We start from the raw sequence: 17,057 nt of genomic DNA on the forward strand, positions 1-17,057 counted from the left end.
AGTCCGAAATGGTAAAGGAAACGCTCACTAGTTGGTAGTTGTTCCACAAGAGGTTATTCGTGAAGACAGTGATCAGAAAGGGACAATGATAACGATAGCTTTTCTATTGTTGCTGCTGCTGTCCTTCCCCCTCCTCCTCTCCTTCCTCACTGATGGTATCCAAATCAAGGTACTCAACCTTCACGTCATCAGCAGGCTTGAAGCAACTCCGACCGCTGGGATCATGCACCTGCCAGGGAGAACTCTTGTTACCGCAGACTTGAAGGCGGCGCATTACAATCCAGGTGAAGGGCTCATCAACATCGAGAATCCTATTCAGTTCGGCGACAGCATCACACATCTTTTCAAGTTGATCTTCCGACATACTCTCTGATACACAGCATTCACTTCTCGCTCGCCCTCCCCTCTTTTACTCTGGTGATCCTTGATATAATCGCTCAAGTTGAGGACGGCAGCAGCGATGAAGTTGTAGATGGTGTCTACTTGTCTAGTCATATCAGCACCAATCCCAAACTCGAGCTCAGGTATCTCGACGTGAGCATAGGAGCTCTTCAAGAAGGTGGTCCACAGCTGCTTCCGCTCAGTGATATGTAGTGTCATCTTCTGTGGTCGATCCCAGGTAGATTTATCCAAGCTAAAACGGCCAGCGCTCTTCTCATCGTCACCAGTGCCAGTGCAACTTACTCCTCCTTGATTGCAATAGGCTTGAAATACCACTTGCCGTCTTGCTCTTTCATTTCGAACTGGGGTAATTTTGAGAGGAAGTCTTTGAAGCTACCTATACGACCAACAGTCCTACAACGTAACTCTCAACCATTCCTCGCGCAGTCCCGGTCAACCCTTACCACAGTTGCTTACCTTTGATAGCATCTTCGAATTCATCCTTATCCTCATAGCCCAAGCTTGTGCACAGCCACTGAATGCCGTCTTCCAGCGGGATCCAAGTATCCTATCCGAAACTGACCCTCACACAGCTCTCCGTCACTGCGCCACAAAATACCTCAGGACACGTTGCACAGAACTTCTCCATCTCGAGCATGATCATAGCCATCTCTTGGTGGGAGACGTCGATTCGAAAGGCATCGAGCTCGTTATGCTCACTGCTGCTCTTGCTGTCCTTATCGTTGGAAGGCTGCAAGTTTCGCTCGTTGGACATTGAAATGAAATCGTAACTGAATCACAAATAGGCCCCATAGCCCAAGACGAGCTCTCCAATTGAGTGGGTAGAAACGTTGTGGTATAGAATACAGTAGACAGATATTGCTGATCGTGACTATCGAGTCTTCGTACCAGACAGATTGCCGTGCTGCTCCAACTTGCCTCGGCGGTATCTGAGTACTACTATACCACACCTCCAGCAATTCTGCTGCAACCTACTGCGCCATAGCTCGCTCAGTGATGGCACTGCCTTGAGGCACCACACGACGAAGTGAATCCTGGCTCTGGCCGCCAAGCTCAGGGCCACGCTCCATAAACACATGTCGACCTGTCTTCAGCCGCCTAGTGCGAATACCTAAATCCACGAGATGATAATTCACTCTGTATCTCATCATCCCAGAGTCCGTATACCCTTCGCTTCGTTCGCCAGACTAGCAGCCTTGAGCTTGTTGATGTACTCCCGACGAACACGGAGCCTCTCCTCCTCGGCCTTCAACTGAAAACCAATCATCATCTCTACGACTGATTAAGAGACATGTGGTCCAACCAACCTTCTTGAGATCAGCATTAGGATGCTGCTTGAGATGCTGCCTCATCCTGGCCTCCTTCCGACGTTGATGCTCCAACATAAGGGCTTGGTGGCGAGCCTCCCTGATCAAGAGCTCAAGATCCTCCAACCTCAAGTACACCATAACTACTACTTATTCTTCTGCTTCTGAGTCTTCCTCTCAGGCTGCCCCACCTCCTTTTTCGTTTCGATGGGATCGATCTCATCACCAGCCTTCATAGAGTTGGAGCTGCTCACCAACGGGCCCTCCTCAGTATCATCCCACATAGGAGTTCGACGACCTGTAGTGACATCAACTATCACGACTGGAAGGCTACCAAGTCCAACCTCTCTGCTCCTGCTCCTGCTGTACAGCCGCAGCTGTGAAGAGCAGCTCCTTGGCATCATCTCCATCGGGGTTCACACTCTGACCGGGCATGGCAATCGTCACTGCAGGGGCAAGATTGGCAGAGTGCCGGATAGACTTGGGAACTCGATGGCCGCGCTGAACAATCGCCGATAAGAATCCTATATCGCCGATGACCTGCTACCTGAGCGGGGCCATTATTGATGACCTTAGCTTCCTCATCGTCAGCCCAAAGATCAGTGAGCTTCTGCTGATTGGGATTGGGCTTCGAACCCTTCTTCTGTTGAACACTCTTCATCTTCCTCTCGAGCAGTCGAGCTTCGCTCGGTACCTTACTCATAACGATCAGCACCAACGATCTACACTATCCCAACTACCGTCGAGGTTTTGCCTTCCTTGGTACTGTTCTTGACGATGTATCTAAGAGCCTTAGGGACACCTAGAAATGACATTAACGAGCCAGCACAGCCAAGCAGTGGTGTTGCCTTTGAAGCTGCCTTGAGTATCCACCATGAAGAGCTCGTCGGCACTCTTCTCCATCATTTGCCTGGCATCAGCTGCCTCCTCTACAGCTTGCAGTTCAGCCGAAACATCAATCTTACGTCCAGTCTTACGGACTCGCTTCACCATTGCTACCACAAACTGCTCCAGAGAGACAATCCTCCAACATGCTCATCAGCGCACTCAAAGCTTCCAACTATCAGCAAGTAACGTCGCAATGAATAGGGTAATGGTAGTAAAATCAGGAACTGCATCATACAGCATGCAAACGTTCAGTCAATCAGGTTCTCAAGGTCTCCATGGCCCGTCACCACGTCATTCGTCTTCATCTGGTACAGCTTCCGGAACAGGTTTGGAGTGCCGAAGCGACTCATTATAGCTAGAGTTAGGCTCATTCATCATCTTCAAACCCTTGCCAGTCAATCGATATCTACACTCCATACTTTGCTACGAGTTTTCCGATTTACTACCTCCTAGCCGGTCCTTCCTCACCAAGGACCTCTACCAAACCCATTGGGGCCATCTCCGCCTCCAACCACCACATAGGCACCCATCCAGCAACCAGCTTCCACTCAGCTTGTGTCACTGGCTTGGCATTACACAAAGTAGCCTGATGGACCACATATCGTTACATTTATAATAGACGTTGTAACTCACCTCGAAGAGGCTCCTCAGAACTTGGCGATAATCCCGGCGCTTTCCCGGTTTCAGGACCCGCTTGTCCCATCGTTCCATAAGGCAGTTCTGACAGTTGCTGGTCATCTCAGGATTGATGGTGTGACACGTGTCACACTGCCAACGTCCTAGGTCTGAAGAGCAGTCGGGAATAGTGATGCTAACGATACTCAGACTCCTTCTACCTGCAGGAGTGAAGCTATGATCGATTACTGTGTGGGTCATGAAGAGGAACCGCTCGTAGATCACGTTCATCTCTACACTATCGAAAGCTAAGACTCGGAAGTTGGGCACAGACTGCTGAATCTAAGATGAGATGAACTCCAAGGAGCGCACCAAAGGCCCCAGCGTACTTTCTTCAACCACTCCGAGCACGCCCCGCAGGGCCATAAGGGATTGTCAGTGTGACCATCGTTCATCTTAGTAGGTACGTCGATGACCGCGATGCCCATAAACATTCCCCTGTTTATCCTGGGGTGCACCGAACGAGCATGCGCGATAGCCGCTCGTTCGCTGCATAGGGACCCAGTAGGCAACGAAACTTCACCATTGATGCCCTCGAAAAACTCGTCGCTGCCGTCCTCCATTCGGACATGCAACATAGAGAGCACTAACTTGCCGCTCTTGCGGTGGAAGAACGGCTCTGGCTGGAAACCATCGGCCGTAGTCCTTTCCATATATTCCCGCAATTTGTTGGCAAGGACTGCTGTTGGATCACTGTCGGGAATGTCCTGGTATTGCCGCATTCTGACGTACCTAAGGAACTGCCGTTCACATTGGTATAGCGGTAAGCATCTCCCTCTGTTACTCTTTGGTGACACTCCACATATCGTGGATATCAGCCACGTCCCTGTCCCCGCTCATCCCGCCTGAAGTTTGTTTCTGAACAGATCGACGTCATCATCACCACGCCCCGGCCCAGGCAACTGCCGCAGCAATGACGTACCTTCAGCGAGAGCGGCTTCTCCGATCCATTGCTCGAAGAGCTCGATGAAACAGTAGGAGTCTCTGATGGAGGGGTCTCATGAGGCCTCATTGTACAGGATAATACTCGAGTGACTTGTGCTTCAACATCGGGGGGCAACCTTGACGATTTAACACGGGTAAAAACGTACCAATAATCGTCCAACGATGCTTGAGAAGTTGCCCAAGATGTCAAGATGAAACGCGTTCAAATCTTCAAATGATACACTGAGATTGGGAGTGCTCCAGGCCGCAGTTGACAGAATCGCTGTATATTTCTTGTGTGGCCAACCCCAACGTTCCTCGCAGCCTCAATCACTTGGGGCGTTCTGGCGGTTCTTATCGCCGGTATACTTCGCACTAGAAACTCGCGATCTCAACAAAAACGTGACGTGTCCACATTTGTTCGTCGCGGTCACTTATCCTGCCGCATCGAGTTCCGATAGTTTCAACTGTGCTAATGCTGTCGGTATGTTACCTTTGCATTTTTGCAGATAGCATACTATTCCATGTCCGACTCCGTCTTAACTGACGTGTTCGCCGTCGTCCCGCCTATACTGGGTATGCTGTGGGCAGTCAAGGAGCTGATGGTTCTCAAGAGGGTCCACCTCACCGGTCCTGCTCAAGGCTCTGACCTCAAGACTAGGCTCATGGCTGACGGTTCCACTGACATTCAGAAAACGTTAGACTTGATGCAAGAGATTTCGAGAAACATCGCTGACGGCGCCACAGCCTTCCTCATCCAAGAATACAAGTATATGCTGGTCTACGTTGTCATCTTCAGTGCCATCATTGGTCCTTGTGTGAATGTTGGCACGATGATATCCTTCATCGTGGGTTCACTTACCTCCATCGCATGTGGCTACATCGGTATGAAGACAGCCGTATTCAGCAACGTCCGTACAGCACACGAGGCTTGGAAGGATCTTGCTTCCGGTTACGATGTGGCTATCAGAGGTGGCTCGGTCATGGGATTCATGCTGGTCTCTCTTGGTGTACTAAACCTCTTCATCCTGGTCTCTATCTACAACCTCGACATCTTCTATGGTGCAGACCATCCCACTCTGTACGAGGCCATCGCCGGCTACGGCTTGGGTGGCTCTTCCATCGCTTTGTTCGGTCGTGTTGGCGGTGGCATATACACTAAGGCTGCTGATGTTGGTGCTGATCTGTCGGGTAAGAATGAGTACGGTATGGATGAGGACGATCCGAGGAATCCTGCCTGTATCGCTGATAATGTCGGTGACAATGTTGGTGATGTCGCTGGTATGGGTGCTGATCTATTCGGGTCATTCGCGGAGTCGACCTGCGCTGCTATGGTCATATCAGCCAGTGCCCCCCACTACATGGAATGGAAGAGTATGATGTTCCCTCTGTTACTCTCGTCTGGCGGTATTGTTGTTGGACTCATCACTATGATGGTTGTCAACATTTTCTACAAGGTTAAGGAGCTGCCTGACATCGAGAAGGCCCTCAAGGGAGTTTTGGTCATATCAACCATCCTCGAGACCCCACTCGTCGCTGTACTTTGCTGGTGGGCTCTCCCTGCTGGCCATTTCGCTATTGATACAGAACGTCTACACTGTACTTGGGGTAACTGTTGTGCATCGGTACTTCTTGGTCTGTGGTCTGGCCTCATCATCGGGTATAGTACAGAGTATTATACGTCCCATTCTTACACTCCCGTTCGTGAAATTTCTGACACTCAGAAAGTTTCAGCTGCGACTGGTATCATATACGGTTTGGCTCTCGGTTACCTTTCCTGCATCATTCCAGTACTCTGTCTGGCTGTGACGGTTTGCATTGCTCACACCATAGCTGGTATGTATGGTGTTGCTCTCGGGGCATTGGGAATGCTCGGTACGTTGAGTATGGGTCTCACTATTGACGCTTACGGTCCTATATCCGACAACGCTGGTGGTATTGCCGAGATGTCGGAGCTCGGTCCAGAGGTTCGCGCCAGAACTGATGCGTTGGATGCCGCTGGGAACACTACCGCTGCTATCGGTAAGGGATTTGCTATTGGCTCTGCCGCTTTAGTCTCCCTTGCCTTATTTGGTGCTTACTGTGTCCGTGCTAGAGTCGAAACTGTAAACATTCTCGATCCTTGGACTTTCACTGGTCTTCTGTTTGGTGCTATGATGCCTTACGCCTTCTCTGCTATGACCATGAAGTCCGTCGGTAAGGCTGCAAATGATATGGTCACCGAGTGCATGAGGCAGTTCCCCAAGATCATCTCTGGAGAAATGCGTCCCCAATACACTAGGTGCATCGCTATATCTACCGAAGCCTCGCTTCGTGAGATGATTGCACCTGGTTGTCTGGTCATTCTCTCTCCCCTTATCGCTGGGTTGATATTTGGCAAGAACTGTACTGCTGGTCTGTTGTCCGGTGCATTGGTCTCGGGCGTACAGATGGCTATTTCGATGTCCAATACGGGAGGTGCTTGGGACAACGCGAAGAAGTATATTGAAGCGGGGGGACTTGGGCCCAACCATCAGAAAGGATCTGCTGCTCACAAGAATGCTGTCACTGGTGACACTGTCGGTGATCCCCTGAAAGATACTTCTGGTCCATCTATCAATATTCTCATGAAACTGTCGGCGATCATGTCTCTGGTCTTCGGTGGAGTCATCAGAAACTTCTCGAACAAGGAGGGTGGACCGTTCTGGCTGTGATTTGTGGTATGTCAGCTGTGGAGGTGTTCTGATAAAACTGGCGAGATAATTACGTCGTATAAGTAGGCCTAGCTGATATAATCTAAATGATATCGATTTTTCTTCTCCAAGCGACTGACGCTGTCGAGTTTATATGTCAACTATGTTGAGGTGGTCCTTGGATAGGAGTGAACCGGACACTGAAGTCACCGAGAGCTCGTTGTAGTGTCTACATTGTACTCAGGAAGTGCCATGCTCGCAAGGCTGGAGGACGAGAAGTCGATAACGTATTTGCTTGGTGTGATTCATTGAGCGGTTCAAGTTTAGAGATCAGTCGGATGACGCCCGGCGCAATACAAGATCTGCCAGGCAAATATCACCAAGACTTTCCGTCTCAGACGGGCCGTCTGTATAGGATAGGAGTGGGAGGTTTATCCATCGAGTGCAGCTTGATCGGTGGAAGTCTCTCGTAACACGAGACTCGTATCACCTTGAACTTGGTGGAAAATTGTACAACCGACCCAGAATTGCCACGCTGGGTAGCGCCATCTTCATAACCAGGCCACAATTCCTCTCATGATGCTCTATACCACGCCTTTGTTTCCACTAAGAGGGGGCATCTATTCGGGGACTTTTGTACGTATCGAGAGCCTCGATGCGAGGGCCTGTTCAATTGCCTGTCGAAGTCACCAGTGATTACACGGCAATTATAGCCGAGCCTATCGACACTTCATCGCACGGGGTGTACAGAGATCCAGGAGCTGGATCAATCAAGAACTATTTAGATCGGAACTCGGTGGTTGATCACGAGGATAAGAGAACCTACATAGACTGCCGTTATGGGAATTGGTTTGGTTTCGATCTCTAGATTATATGTTGCGGCGTCTCAAGATGGTCAGTTATTTGATTTGTTACATGCTAGCTGAAAGCATGGTCTTTCTCAGCATTTGCTCCATTCACGCTGTTTTTGAAATGAAGTTTCACTGTTCCGTGCGCTCATACTCAAACACACCACTCGACAATTCTCTACCAACGATCAGTTCTCATTCGAGTCCTTCGAGTTCCCGGGTGCGTTATAGGAAGCCACTGCGATGAACTCAACCATCTCACAGAGACGTGAAACAATCGTTAAGCGTCCTCGTCATCAGCATCGACTCGACCCGCAACAAACTTAGCCGCTGACTTGCTATCAACAGCAGCAGCCTCTAGTGCTTTCTTCCGGGCCTCAGCTTGGGCTACATGCGTATAGTACCTGTGAAAAACGCATGCAGGTATTGTATCGACATCGAGCATCACTATTCCAAATTTCTCTGCAATAGCTGCTATATGATACCGATGATACCAACAGTCACCGACCGCTGCCCAGCAACCATCCATGCTATGGTATGTGGAATATCACTATTTCAAGTACGAAGAATAAGCTTTCTTATGAGGTACATTGAAAGCGATACACTTGAAAGACGAAATACAGTCCTAGCGAGAATTCATGACAAGTGCGTTTTCCTGTTGAATTATACTCGAACTCGCTGGTTTTAGATTTCGCAAAACCATGGCTGGGCAGCCCAGGAGTTATTCTTCTCACATTCTGCCCTTCGGAATCTGCTCCTGCGGATCGGGATCTCCAGGTCTCGGACGAGCCCAGAACTTCGTGCAGTTGTCATGACTACCGGAGACCATCAGATGGCCGAGTGGATGGTAGGCCAGAGCCCAGATCGACCTGAAAGATGTCATTCCCCTCGCAGTATCATTGTGCTACTCAGAAGTCTACAAACACCATCTGACGCGCCTCCCTCATTAGCTTCCCTGTGTGGATGAACAAACACTTACCCATCATGGGCTCCTATCAACGACTCGATTGGCTTCGAATCCTGGGCAACATCCCAATGACAGATCTGACCGTCGTAACTACCCGAACAGAATATGCCAACTGCGGTAGGATGCCATGATAAACCTGAAGAGGTATGCAAGGAGAGTCGTAGCAGCTATAAAGTTCTTACTGGTAATTTCACGCGTGTGGCCCTTGAAGACCTTGTCTATGCTCATCTTCCTAACATCCATCATTTTGATGAGCTGATCTCGACTTCCCGAGATCAGCCACTGACCGTTCGGGCTCCATCGTACCCTTCCTACTACGGACTACAGAGAGCTGAGGAATGGGCAGCGCTGTATCCAACAGGCATCCCACCTTATGCGCGTATATCGTCGTGATCGCCTCGCTCTGTCGAGGATCCCACAACTTGATGTTGAAGTCCTTGGAGCCAGTGGCCACAAGGCTCATCGATGGATGCCAGTCGATTGTCTTCACTTCCCATCCATGTCCATTAAATGTACCTATAAACTCCCCTTGTTCTCTATCACGGAGCGCTCAATGATGCCCACGCTCCTCCTTGAAAGTAGGGAAGTCCCAAAGCTTCGCTGCATTCTCATCAGCACATGAGACGAACTTGGCCCCGGAAGGTGATACGCCTAACGATACAGCGTTTTCACTTTGCATTGAAAAACCGTTATGGCACTCAGGTCTCTCAGCGTCTCCTGGTGAGCTTCGATTTGCTTGAAGCAGAAGTAGTTGGAGTTCCACACCTATCAGCGACCCGTGTCCATCACTCGGTCCAGCAAGTTCATTACCTTTATCAATCCACTGGAGTCTCCAGAGAGGAGGTTGGCTCCATCGGGGGTCCACTTCATTGCTCTGATGGATGCCGTGTGAGCCTGATACACCGCAATGGAGGAAGCGAGGTCAGAGCAGGAGGAGCTTGTTCATGCATACCTGCATCAGATTCTCAAAGTTGAAGTGAACCCCGTTCCAAAGGGTGAACTCTCCCGTCTGCGATCCCGTCAAAACGCGCTGGCCTGCAATACAATAGACATTCGCCATCTTTGGAGAAGTGGAACTCATAGTACCATTAGGTTGCCACTCCACACAGTTTATTGCGCATCGCATCTTATTAATGGCAGTATGAATGTACTTGCACAGTATAGGCGACTCGTAACCGAGATAGCCCGGTCCCATCTGAGGAAACCTCCAACGCTACCGACCACCACGTTGCTACATCTTTCATATAGGACAGATGGGCCTTCTGGTTGCCAGCCCTGTAGAGAGGCCGATGCTGCGTCAATAGCATGTCGGTCTTGAACTTTATCAATGGTGGATTGTAGTCTATCATTCTCCGTAGGTACTTCCTACACAGATCCAAAATCTCCCCTTGGTGAGTTCTATGTAAAAATTCTTACTTTTTCGGCTGCCCTCGTTCATCCCGATCAAAAGCATCATCGAAAAGGAAGTGAGGATGACCACCTCCCAAGCCACTCAAGCCGGCACCGCTCTGATGCGGTATGCCGAGGTTCTGCATCCTGGAAAGGCCAGAGGGCACAACAAGCCTAGCCTATGGAGAAACAGCTGAGAGCGAACTAACGCAAGCGCCTCGTGAGGGTGACAGAAACGCATCCTTCCATGCAGTGACGATAGGTATCACCAGTAACCCCTCGGGGCTGGTAAGCTACTCGCATAGCCGTTCTTCCAAGTTCTACGGTTCGTATAACTCTTGTGAGGACCTGCCAGAAGAGGATTCTTTCCGCGCCTCACAGACGCATGCCCACCTCCACTACACCAGATACCGTTGGGCCAACGCATGGCGTATCCCCCCTTGAAACTCGGTAACAGACGGAGCTGCATCAAAGAGCATTACCAGGGCGCTATAATCTCGAAAGCTACAGCGTACTATAACCGATACATATACATCTAGAAGGCTGTGTAGTGTAGCAGTATCACATATATTTTGCACACGGGAGGCCTTGGGTTCAAATCCGGGCACTCCCATATCCTCTGTCCATTAAGTGCTAACACTATCTAACACACGCCTCGCGCACACCGTCGAATGAGCCGCCAAACTCTCCCGTTGCCAACCTTCATGAATAATGTATCTTCCTTGTCGATGAGATACCGCAACTTGAAAAGCGTGTCCTGGAATACAGTCGGGAAGCTGTCCCAGTCGAGATCTTGCAGGAATGCGATCAGAATTTCCCTCTCGGGCTGAGACCACTGCAACTAGCAGGAACAGACTACATTCTCATCCTACAATTTGCTGACTCTCATGCTCCTCCATATTCAACACTTTCACCGGACTCTGCCGGCAAAACCAGGCAGCATATTCACGGAGGAATACATCAGCACATTCGGCCACCACCTCCTCATCCTTTGGTGACGCCAAGTACATATCTAAGTACTCTGCGTGGTGACGCACGAATTCACGCGTCCATTGCCGGTCTCGGCAAACCCCAGAAAATCAAAAGAGCCTTCCAGCGATTATTACTATTACCTACTGCCTTCCTCAATCGCTCACTGACGCCCTCCCGAGCCGCGTACGCCAGCAACCTGGCTCTAGCTGCGAGACTGTGATCAGTTAACTCCGCAAAGCCAGTAATCTTCTTCAACGACAACATCGACTCGAACTCGCCCAACACCTAACAAGGCTTCATTCCAGAGGGAGTCCTCGTTAGCTCCGCCCTAGATGAGTACACTATCATCGCCTTTCAGCTTATCGATATCTGATCGATCTACTGCCTCCTGTAGCCTGTCCCTCGTCTCCTTGTAAGGTGTTGCCATGAGGAAGTCCTGCTTGAACCAGCGAGACAGATGGTTCAGCGTGATAGTAGGATCGCCACCAGTTATCTACCAACCATATGAATGTCTCGATTGAGGAACGAGTGGTATGACCATCCTCTGCATATGGCCTCCATGCCATAACTGGGCTGTTGGCACATTCATCACGGATATTGAAGCGGCATGCTCCGGTTGTTTAAGTACGTCAACGGTTATGATACGCAGCTTGGGATATTCTCTCGTTACAACCTAACGTGTGAACAGCTGGCACTCTAGGAAAATTATTCCCATGGCTTCAAATTGAATGGCAACTCCAAAATAGCATAGGCTGCCCTAATAGGCCTGTCAGATACGACCTGTATACAGTGTTGGAATATATATTTTGTTTCTCAGATCAGGAGGTTCCTCACTTACTATAGAAAGTTTACATACAAATTCGAGTACAACTGTACAGAATCCAACAATGTATTCTCATATATCTGATGTTATCACTAACACATGCAGTTGACCGTGTACATATCCCCCCACACTGCCTGTATAAGTTGCCGAGTTCTCTCCTGGACATGATCGGCAGTAGCCACCACCATCATGATGCTCTCGGGGGCCTGTGAGTCCTCCGGATGCCGCAGCATCTGTCTCAATTTGCTAGCGGAGGCCGGGGACGCCTCACGTCGCATAAGACTCCGGAACATCATCATCACGCTCACTACAAAAGTGAGTCCCCCTGCTATCACCACACCCGAACCAGACGCCAGCACACTCAGGAAACTCCAGGGGAAAAACCATGATGGTCTATACAGCGTACAGCTACGCTACAGCTCATCTGCATCATCAGGCATGATCTCATCGACGTCCGAGTTGATTATGGGAGACCCGCCTAGGCCAACGTTAGTTTCTGGCAACGACATTGGATAAGCACACATCTCACCTTCCTCTTCCTCCTCTTCCTCCTCTTCCTCCTCTTCCTCCTCCTCCCTCTCCTGTTCCTCCTCATCATCATCGTCATCGTCATCATCCAAGTTGTCAGCCGCCGCGTTCTCAATAGCACGACGTACTTCAGTGATGAGTTCCTTCTCCTGTTGAACCTGACACCGCCTATCTCACGTACTCAACTGCTCCAACACTACCTACCTTATCTGCATCGTTCAAAACTTCAGCTATACTATCATAGTCACACCCCTCAACTGATAACATTCCCATTAAGGTCATGGCGACTGATATTCTGCGTACCATTTTCCTTGCAGAGCCCGATCGCGGTGTGGCCCCCAGCGTCCTTCTCCTTCTCATCAAATACATCATTATCGAGAGCAGCCAGTGTCAATAGAGCCTACACGGTGATATCCACTATGAATAGCGTCATTTCCACACAATGGACAGTAGTAGGCAATCAGCCACTACTACAGTTGTGTTTACATTACACCCGGGTAGTTCGATACAGCCCCAAAATTCCGCCGTAGTAGATCCCTATTACCTTAGTATTGCCAAATTCCCACGCCCAAAAGAGAGCCCCACGCCCATCTCCTGATCTCAGCTCCATCATGCCAGGATTCGTCACAGCCTAAGTTGATGACATTCTCCTTCCGTAACCCTACGAGTTCCTACAAGCTCCCTGAACGAGTCCGCACCTCCTTCACCTGCCGAGATGAGTTGCCAGATCCTACCAAAGATCACAGCAACATCGTAAGGTCACCGTAAAAGTATGGCATCACTACTGAGTCGTCATGGGGGTATCCTCCCATTCACTAGCGACCACGTAGCTGCATAACAGACCAATGAGAACGGCCAATACAGTAGACATGAAAATGGTTGGAAAAAAACTGGAAAATGTCGCGCGCCCGGAAATTACCGAACTCCCATTCTATAGAACGCCTCACATATTTGAAGACGACAAATTCAAGTAAATCCTCAAGAGGAATTATTAGTACAAATGATGGATACAATATCACACATACAGGGATCTTCAACTGCTCTATTGGGAAGGAGATATCCGAGGAGCTCCGTTTCTCATTGACCGCTGCACATTGTCTTTGCATATGGGGCAATCAGTATTGCGCCTGAGCCACTCGTCTATGCAGTTGGCGTGGAAGACATGGCTACACGGCAACACACGAAGTGGGGGGTCCGACGCTGAAAAGAGAAGGATTCACTCTGCCTCACTCAATTCTCCCCCAACGACTTGATAGACATTTCAACATACTAAGGAAGCGAAATAAGTTCCGCCACTCGTAGGGAAAGAAGTTCCGCCACTCGTAGGGAAAGAAGTTCCGCCACTCGTAGGAAAAGAGGTTTCGTCACTCGTAGGGGAAGAAGTTCCGCCACTCGTAGGGAAAGAAGTTCCGCCACTCGTAGGGAAAGAAGTTCCGCCACTCGTAGGGAAAGAGGTTCCGCCACTCGTAGGGAAAGAGATTTCGCCACTCGTAGGGAAAGAGGTTTCGTCACTCAGAGAATTTGATCTCAACGAGTTTAGCGTCACCGGAGACTATCCAGACGAGTGAAGAACATCCAAACCTCACGACGACTCACGTGCAAAGTCATTGAGACATATCATGCACTGCTCCTGATGGTGCTCCCTCGATGCTGTTGACCTAAAACCAACTATTCGTAGTAAAGACACACTAGCCGCTCGTAAGCAGGCCTCCTATGGCCGCGCTACGACTGTATGGACACTACGTAAATTACGCCTAAGGGTCGTCTTCATATATGTTCCGAAAAGCAAACCCGCTCACAACTCTCACAGGCAAGTACGGACGAATAATTCCGAGACGATTCGACATATATATGGCGTACATCGCCTGGAAGGCATACAACTTCGTCAGAAAGATCACTCTTATCACACTCAACTCCATTCCTACTGATGCCGGATTTTTTTCAGCCCCTTCTTACGGTTGCAATGGTATCCGGTCGATTGTGGTCTGGTCCAGTCCTGTGCGATTTGATAGAGTCTCTTGGAGGTCCATAAGCCTCTCATACACATCTCCACTAGCCTGTAACCAGACTATACAAGATGAGCAGTAGGAACGGGTAATACTACCATCATGTCAGTGTTCAGTAAGAGCATCTGCAACCCAGGCGGGAGATGCTGCAGCTGCTGAGCCATCTCCGGAGACAGCAGGTTTCGCAGTGTAGGAGGTACGCTGCCCTCGCAGAAGATGGTCGTCGATCTAACACCAGTCTAGTACGATAAACTGGGTATTAATTATCATTACGTTATACCCTATGGCTGAGAGAGCATTAAAACTGATGCTCCTCCCACACGTCTAGTTCTACCACTACATAGTAGTATAGATCCTATCATGTACTGGCTATTAGTGATATTTTGATGGCGACAACAACAGAAACAGCAGTCGGATGGGCAAAAACAAGTGACGCTTACGCTCCTACGGTCCGATTAACCATACTGCTATGTACAAGTCATCACTATCCCCATACTACCGTCCAACTCTCCTCCTCTCAAAGCCACTCGCCGAAGAGTACGGCTCGGCAGCTACCACTTTGAATTGGACCTGTAGGCAAGTACACATACCCTCATAGTCGCCTCCACCAACACTACTCCATGATAGTCGAATACATCATTAACTGCATATGACCGCAAGGGGTGCGCTTTGAAGTAGGGCTTCAGGTAGTCGTTCCAAAGGTCATACTGATATACTCTACCACAGAGGACTGCTGATGCTACTACCAACTACGTGCCCACCTGGATAGGGTATCCTGGAACGGCACTACATGGATTCTAGTAAACTCCTGACTGTTATCGACATTCACATACATCGTCGTATCAGGCGTTACTACTCCATGAGTGCATGAGGGCTCTGAAGTAGAACTCTAACACTAGCCTTTCTAACGACAATGCTTTCTCCAGACAAGGTAGCCCTACAGCTCCGTTGAATACGGCAACCCACTAGGAACAGCTATCCTGTTGACCACACTACTTTCATCAATTGCATGCTAACGTAAGTCATTCGAACCGCTAAGGGCACGCTAAGTCGCTCGTCCGAGACTAGCAGGTCCATAATAGAGATTATCGAACACTATGAATAGCATCACCCCCTCGGTGTCACAAAGCGTAACGATCGCATGTATTGCCGCATTACCAGTCGCTGCCACAACAAATTTCAGTCCAAAAATGTCTAAAATCTGATTCACATCCAAGATCTCCGTAACCTTATGAGGATGGTTATTGAATTGAGACTGGAAATATGGCGCCACATAATTGCCTAATACGAAGAGCATTCAAAACATGCAGTCATGACCGCCACTACCGAATAGGGTTTCCTCACTATTATCCTCACCGTTCTGGTCAGTACACACCAGCTGCACCTTAGTGAACTTCTCAACAGGAGGCCCTTCTATGAAAAACTCCGTGGGTTCGACTATAATGCCGCCTTCATTGGGCAACACCGAAACGATGATGTATCTACCACGAAATCATCTACCATACCCTCTCAACGTTTCCAGTACTACTCTTGTTCGTTCTTCCCTTCAAACACGTCACCCTCATGGATCACTTTCCGTTCCGACCGCAATGACTTCAACACGCTATTCAGTTGATCTGAATCAGCTCCCCATAATTCCAGCTAGATACGTACACCCTACCGAGCGCGTCTTGGCGATTAGTCTCAGCTCCCAAAGGGAGTATATGGCACTTATCCAATGGCTGGTCCTCCACTGCAGGAGGTGGCGACCTACTCGCTGGTGGCGGCGGAGAGGTCGATGCCATCCGATGATGACTCGTTGCCTGATTAAGCGACTCCTCATATCATGGCATTAATCCTTCATAATACACATTCAATGACTAATAGCCCATCGACTAGGCATTTCTTACACCGGAGCCGCTAGCGTCCTGCACTGCTGTGACTGTAACTAGTGGCGCTGCCGCCTCGGCTGCTGCTGCTGCTGCAGTGGATGATGATGAAGCCGACTCTGCAGCTCCACCATTGGTCGTCGGCAATACTACCTCTAAAGCCTAGGGATCACAATCCTACCATCTACTCAGAGTCACTACCTGACACCGCGTTGCTGTTATCAACAGCCGACTGTCTTTGTAACCAACGACGCCGCTGCTCCTCTCGATAGGCCGCTAGATCCGTATTCGCCATAGAGACCAAAACTACCCTCAACAAGCGGCTTGTGTTTGCTAACCCATGAGGTAATCCTTTCCCTTCACTCCACACGTGGAAGTTCGATAATGATGTTTATAAGGTCAAAGTGCATCGTTGCCAGTCAGCTACTACCATACTATGACGCTACAGTGAGAGAGTCCACAGGTTCCACAAGACAGTGCGTAAGCGCATGTACTGACGAGCATCACTTCAATTCACTACAATGACGATGCAAGTAGCTAGTGCGTTACTCCCAAGTCAATAGCCCCGATGGCCACAAATAAGGTGGTCGTAAATCCGTGTATTACAAGGATGGCTATTTCGATTACTTATACAGTACGACCAGTAATCTACGCCTGAAAAACGCTTCAGACTGAACACCCACAATACGACTCCGCACTTGATATCGTGAAACGATGATAACAACAAAGTGCTGGAGTCAATAAGAATCTCGAGGCAGAGGAACACAACCGATTCGAAGCGGTGACCA

General features: G+C 49.4%; 8 protein-coding genes across 8 annotated transcripts; 1 reads left to right on the forward strand and 7 right to left on the reverse strand.

Annotated features, from left to right (window-relative positions):
• Window positions 1–103: 103 nt before the first annotated feature.
• Window positions 104–1,156, reverse strand: Pmar_PMAR005398 (hypothetical protein; the record flags this gene model as incomplete). Its single annotated transcript, XM_002786612.1, has 6 exons — window positions 104–229; window positions 278–369; window positions 414–634; window positions 685–778; window positions 859–949; window positions 1,001–1,156. 6 exons carry the CDS (start codon window positions 1,154–1,156, stop codon window positions 104–106), a joined length of 780 nt encoding a protein of 259 aa, XP_002786658.1.
• A 91-nt stretch (window positions 1,157–1,247) lies between these two features.
• Pmar_PMAR005399 (conserved hypothetical protein) lies at window positions 1,248–2,716 on the reverse strand. Its single transcript, XM_002786613.1, has 9 exons — window positions 2,558–2,716; window positions 2,450–2,511; window positions 2,257–2,403; window positions 2,054–2,210; window positions 1,860–2,007; window positions 1,710–1,809; window positions 1,570–1,654; window positions 1,378–1,513; window positions 1,248–1,331 (listed from the first exon to the last, which is right to left on the reverse strand). Exons 1-9 carry the CDS (start codon window positions 2,700–2,702, stop codon window positions 1,274–1,276), a joined length of 1,038 nt encoding a protein of 345 aa, XP_002786659.1. The 5' UTR covers window positions 2,703–2,716; the 3' UTR covers window positions 1,248–1,273.
• An 86-nt stretch (window positions 2,717–2,802) lies between these two features.
• Window positions 2,803–4,289, reverse strand: Pmar_PMAR005400 (hypothetical protein). The gene is made up of 7 exons (XM_002786614.1): window positions 4,195–4,289; window positions 4,057–4,130; window positions 3,602–4,004; window positions 3,434–3,554; window positions 3,231–3,382; window positions 3,044–3,183; window positions 2,803–3,003 (listed from the first exon to the last, which is right to left on the reverse strand). Exons 1-7 carry the CDS (start codon window positions 4,282–4,284, stop codon window positions 2,889–2,891), a joined length of 1,095 nt encoding a protein of 364 aa, XP_002786660.1. The 5' UTR covers window positions 4,285–4,289; the 3' UTR covers window positions 2,803–2,888.
• Window positions 4,290–4,703: 414 nt separating this feature from the next.
• Pmar_PMAR005401 (H+-translocating inorganic pyrophosphatase TVP1, putative) lies at window positions 4,704–6,948 on the forward strand. The gene has a single exon (XM_002786615.1). It carries the CDS (start codon window positions 4,721–4,723, stop codon window positions 6,887–6,889), a length of 2,169 nt encoding a protein of 722 aa, XP_002786661.1. The 5' UTR covers window positions 4,704–4,720; the 3' UTR covers window positions 6,890–6,948.
• A 1,048-nt stretch (window positions 6,949–7,996) lies between these two features.
• Window positions 7,997–10,237, reverse strand: Pmar_PMAR005402 (Polyadenylation factor subunit, putative; the record flags this gene model as incomplete). Its single annotated transcript, XM_002786616.1, has 12 exons — window positions 10,100–10,237; window positions 9,919–10,048; window positions 9,770–9,878; window positions 9,636–9,718; window positions 9,494–9,577; window positions 9,382–9,448; window positions 9,248–9,334; window positions 9,054–9,199; window positions 8,866–9,004; window positions 8,696–8,819; window positions 8,451–8,585; window positions 7,997–8,120 (listed from the first exon to the last, which is right to left on the reverse strand). The coding sequence occupies exons 1-12, from the start codon at window positions 10,216–10,218 to the stop codon at window positions 7,997–7,999; spliced, it is 1,347 nt and encodes a 448-aa protein (XP_002786662.1). The 5' UTR covers window positions 10,219–10,237.
• A 370-nt stretch (window positions 10,238–10,607) lies between these two features.
• Pmar_PMAR005403 (hypothetical protein) lies at window positions 10,608–11,633 on the reverse strand (the record flags this gene model as incomplete). Its single annotated transcript, XM_002786617.1, has 6 exons — window positions 10,608–10,715; window positions 10,773–10,898; window positions 10,945–11,084; window positions 11,185–11,329; window positions 11,385–11,537; window positions 11,583–11,633. 6 exons carry the CDS (start codon window positions 11,631–11,633, stop codon window positions 10,608–10,610), a joined length of 723 nt encoding a protein of 240 aa, XP_002786663.1.
• A 647-nt stretch (window positions 11,634–12,280) lies between these two features.
• On the reverse strand, window positions 12,281–13,266 carry Pmar_PMAR005404 (conserved hypothetical protein; the record flags this gene model as incomplete). Its single annotated transcript, XM_002786618.1, has 7 exons — window positions 12,281–12,363; window positions 12,397–12,553; window positions 12,600–12,652; window positions 12,699–12,795; window positions 12,940–13,026; window positions 13,071–13,125; window positions 13,181–13,266. 7 exons carry the CDS (start codon window positions 13,264–13,266, stop codon window positions 12,281–12,283), a joined length of 618 nt encoding a protein of 205 aa, XP_002786664.1.
• Window positions 13,267–13,417: 151 nt separating this feature from the next.
• Pmar_PMAR005405 (ring finger protein, putative) lies at window positions 13,418–16,577 on the reverse strand. Its single transcript, XM_002786619.1, has 13 exons — window positions 16,471–16,577; window positions 16,291–16,431; window positions 16,062–16,203; window positions 15,930–16,017; window positions 15,728–15,882; window positions 15,560–15,682; window positions 15,163–15,277; window positions 15,019–15,118; window positions 14,901–14,971; window positions 14,500–14,629; window positions 14,352–14,452; window positions 13,992–14,053; window positions 13,418–13,595 (listed from the first exon to the last, which is right to left on the reverse strand). The coding sequence occupies exons 3-13, from the start codon at window positions 16,183–16,185 to the stop codon at window positions 13,438–13,440; spliced, it is 1,227 nt and encodes a 408-aa protein (XP_002786665.1). The 5' UTR covers window positions 16,186–16,203; window positions 16,291–16,431; window positions 16,471–16,577; the 3' UTR covers window positions 13,418–13,437.
• Window positions 16,578–17,057: the final 480 nt, after the last annotated feature.

Source organism: Perkinsus marinus (assembly GCF_000006405.1).
Source record: "Perkinsus marinus ATCC 50983 genomic scaffold scf_1104296931384, whole genome shotgun sequence".
Taxonomy (NCBI): Eukaryota; Perkinsozoa; order Perkinsida; family Perkinsidae; genus Perkinsus; species Perkinsus marinus.

Excerpts from the sequence above, each read along its gene's own strand:
- Pmar_PMAR005399 (XM_002786613.1), bottom strand. The coding sequence starts at position 2,702 with ATGGTGAAGCGAGTCCGTAAGACTGGACGTAAGATTGATGTTTCGGCT. Across the intron at positions 2,404-2,449 it reads AGGAAGGCAAAACCTCGACG|GTACCGAGCGAAGCTCGACT; the intron begins GTAGTTGGGATA and ends GTTATGAGTAAG. Across the intron at positions 1,332-1,377 it reads ACTGAGCGAGCTATGGCGCA|ATACCGCCGAGGCAAGTTGG; the intron begins GTAGGTTGCAGC and ends AGTAGTACTCAG.
- Pmar_PMAR005400 (XM_002786614.1), bottom strand. The coding sequence starts at position 4,284 with ATGAGGCCTCATGAGACCCCTCCATCAGAGACTCCTACTGTTTCATCG. Across the intron at positions 3,383-3,433 it reads TCATAGCTTCACTCCTGCAG|ACCTAGGACGTTGGCAGTGT; the intron begins GTAGAAGGAGTC and ends ACTGCTCTTCAG. Across the intron at positions 3,184-3,230 it reads TTCTGAGGAGCCTCTTCGAG|GCTACTTTGTGTAATGCCAA; the intron begins GTGAGTTACAAC and ends GTGGTCCATCAG.
- Pmar_PMAR005401 (XM_002786615.1), top strand. The coding sequence starts at position 4,721 with ATGTCCGACTCCGTCTTAACTGACGTGTTCGCCGTCGTCCCGCCTATA.
- Pmar_PMAR005405 (XM_002786619.1), bottom strand. The coding sequence starts at position 16,185 with ATGGCATCGACCTCTCCGCCGCCACCAGCGAGTAGGTCGCCACCTCCT. Across the intron at positions 15,883-15,929 it reads GAAGGGAAGAACGAACAAGA|ATACATCATCGTTTCGGTGT; the intron begins GTAGTACTGGAA and ends ATTTCGTGGTAG. Across the intron at positions 15,278-15,559 it reads ATTTGTTGTGGCAGCGACTG|AGCCCTCATGCACTCATGGA; the intron begins GTAATGCGGCAA and ends GTTCTACTTCAG.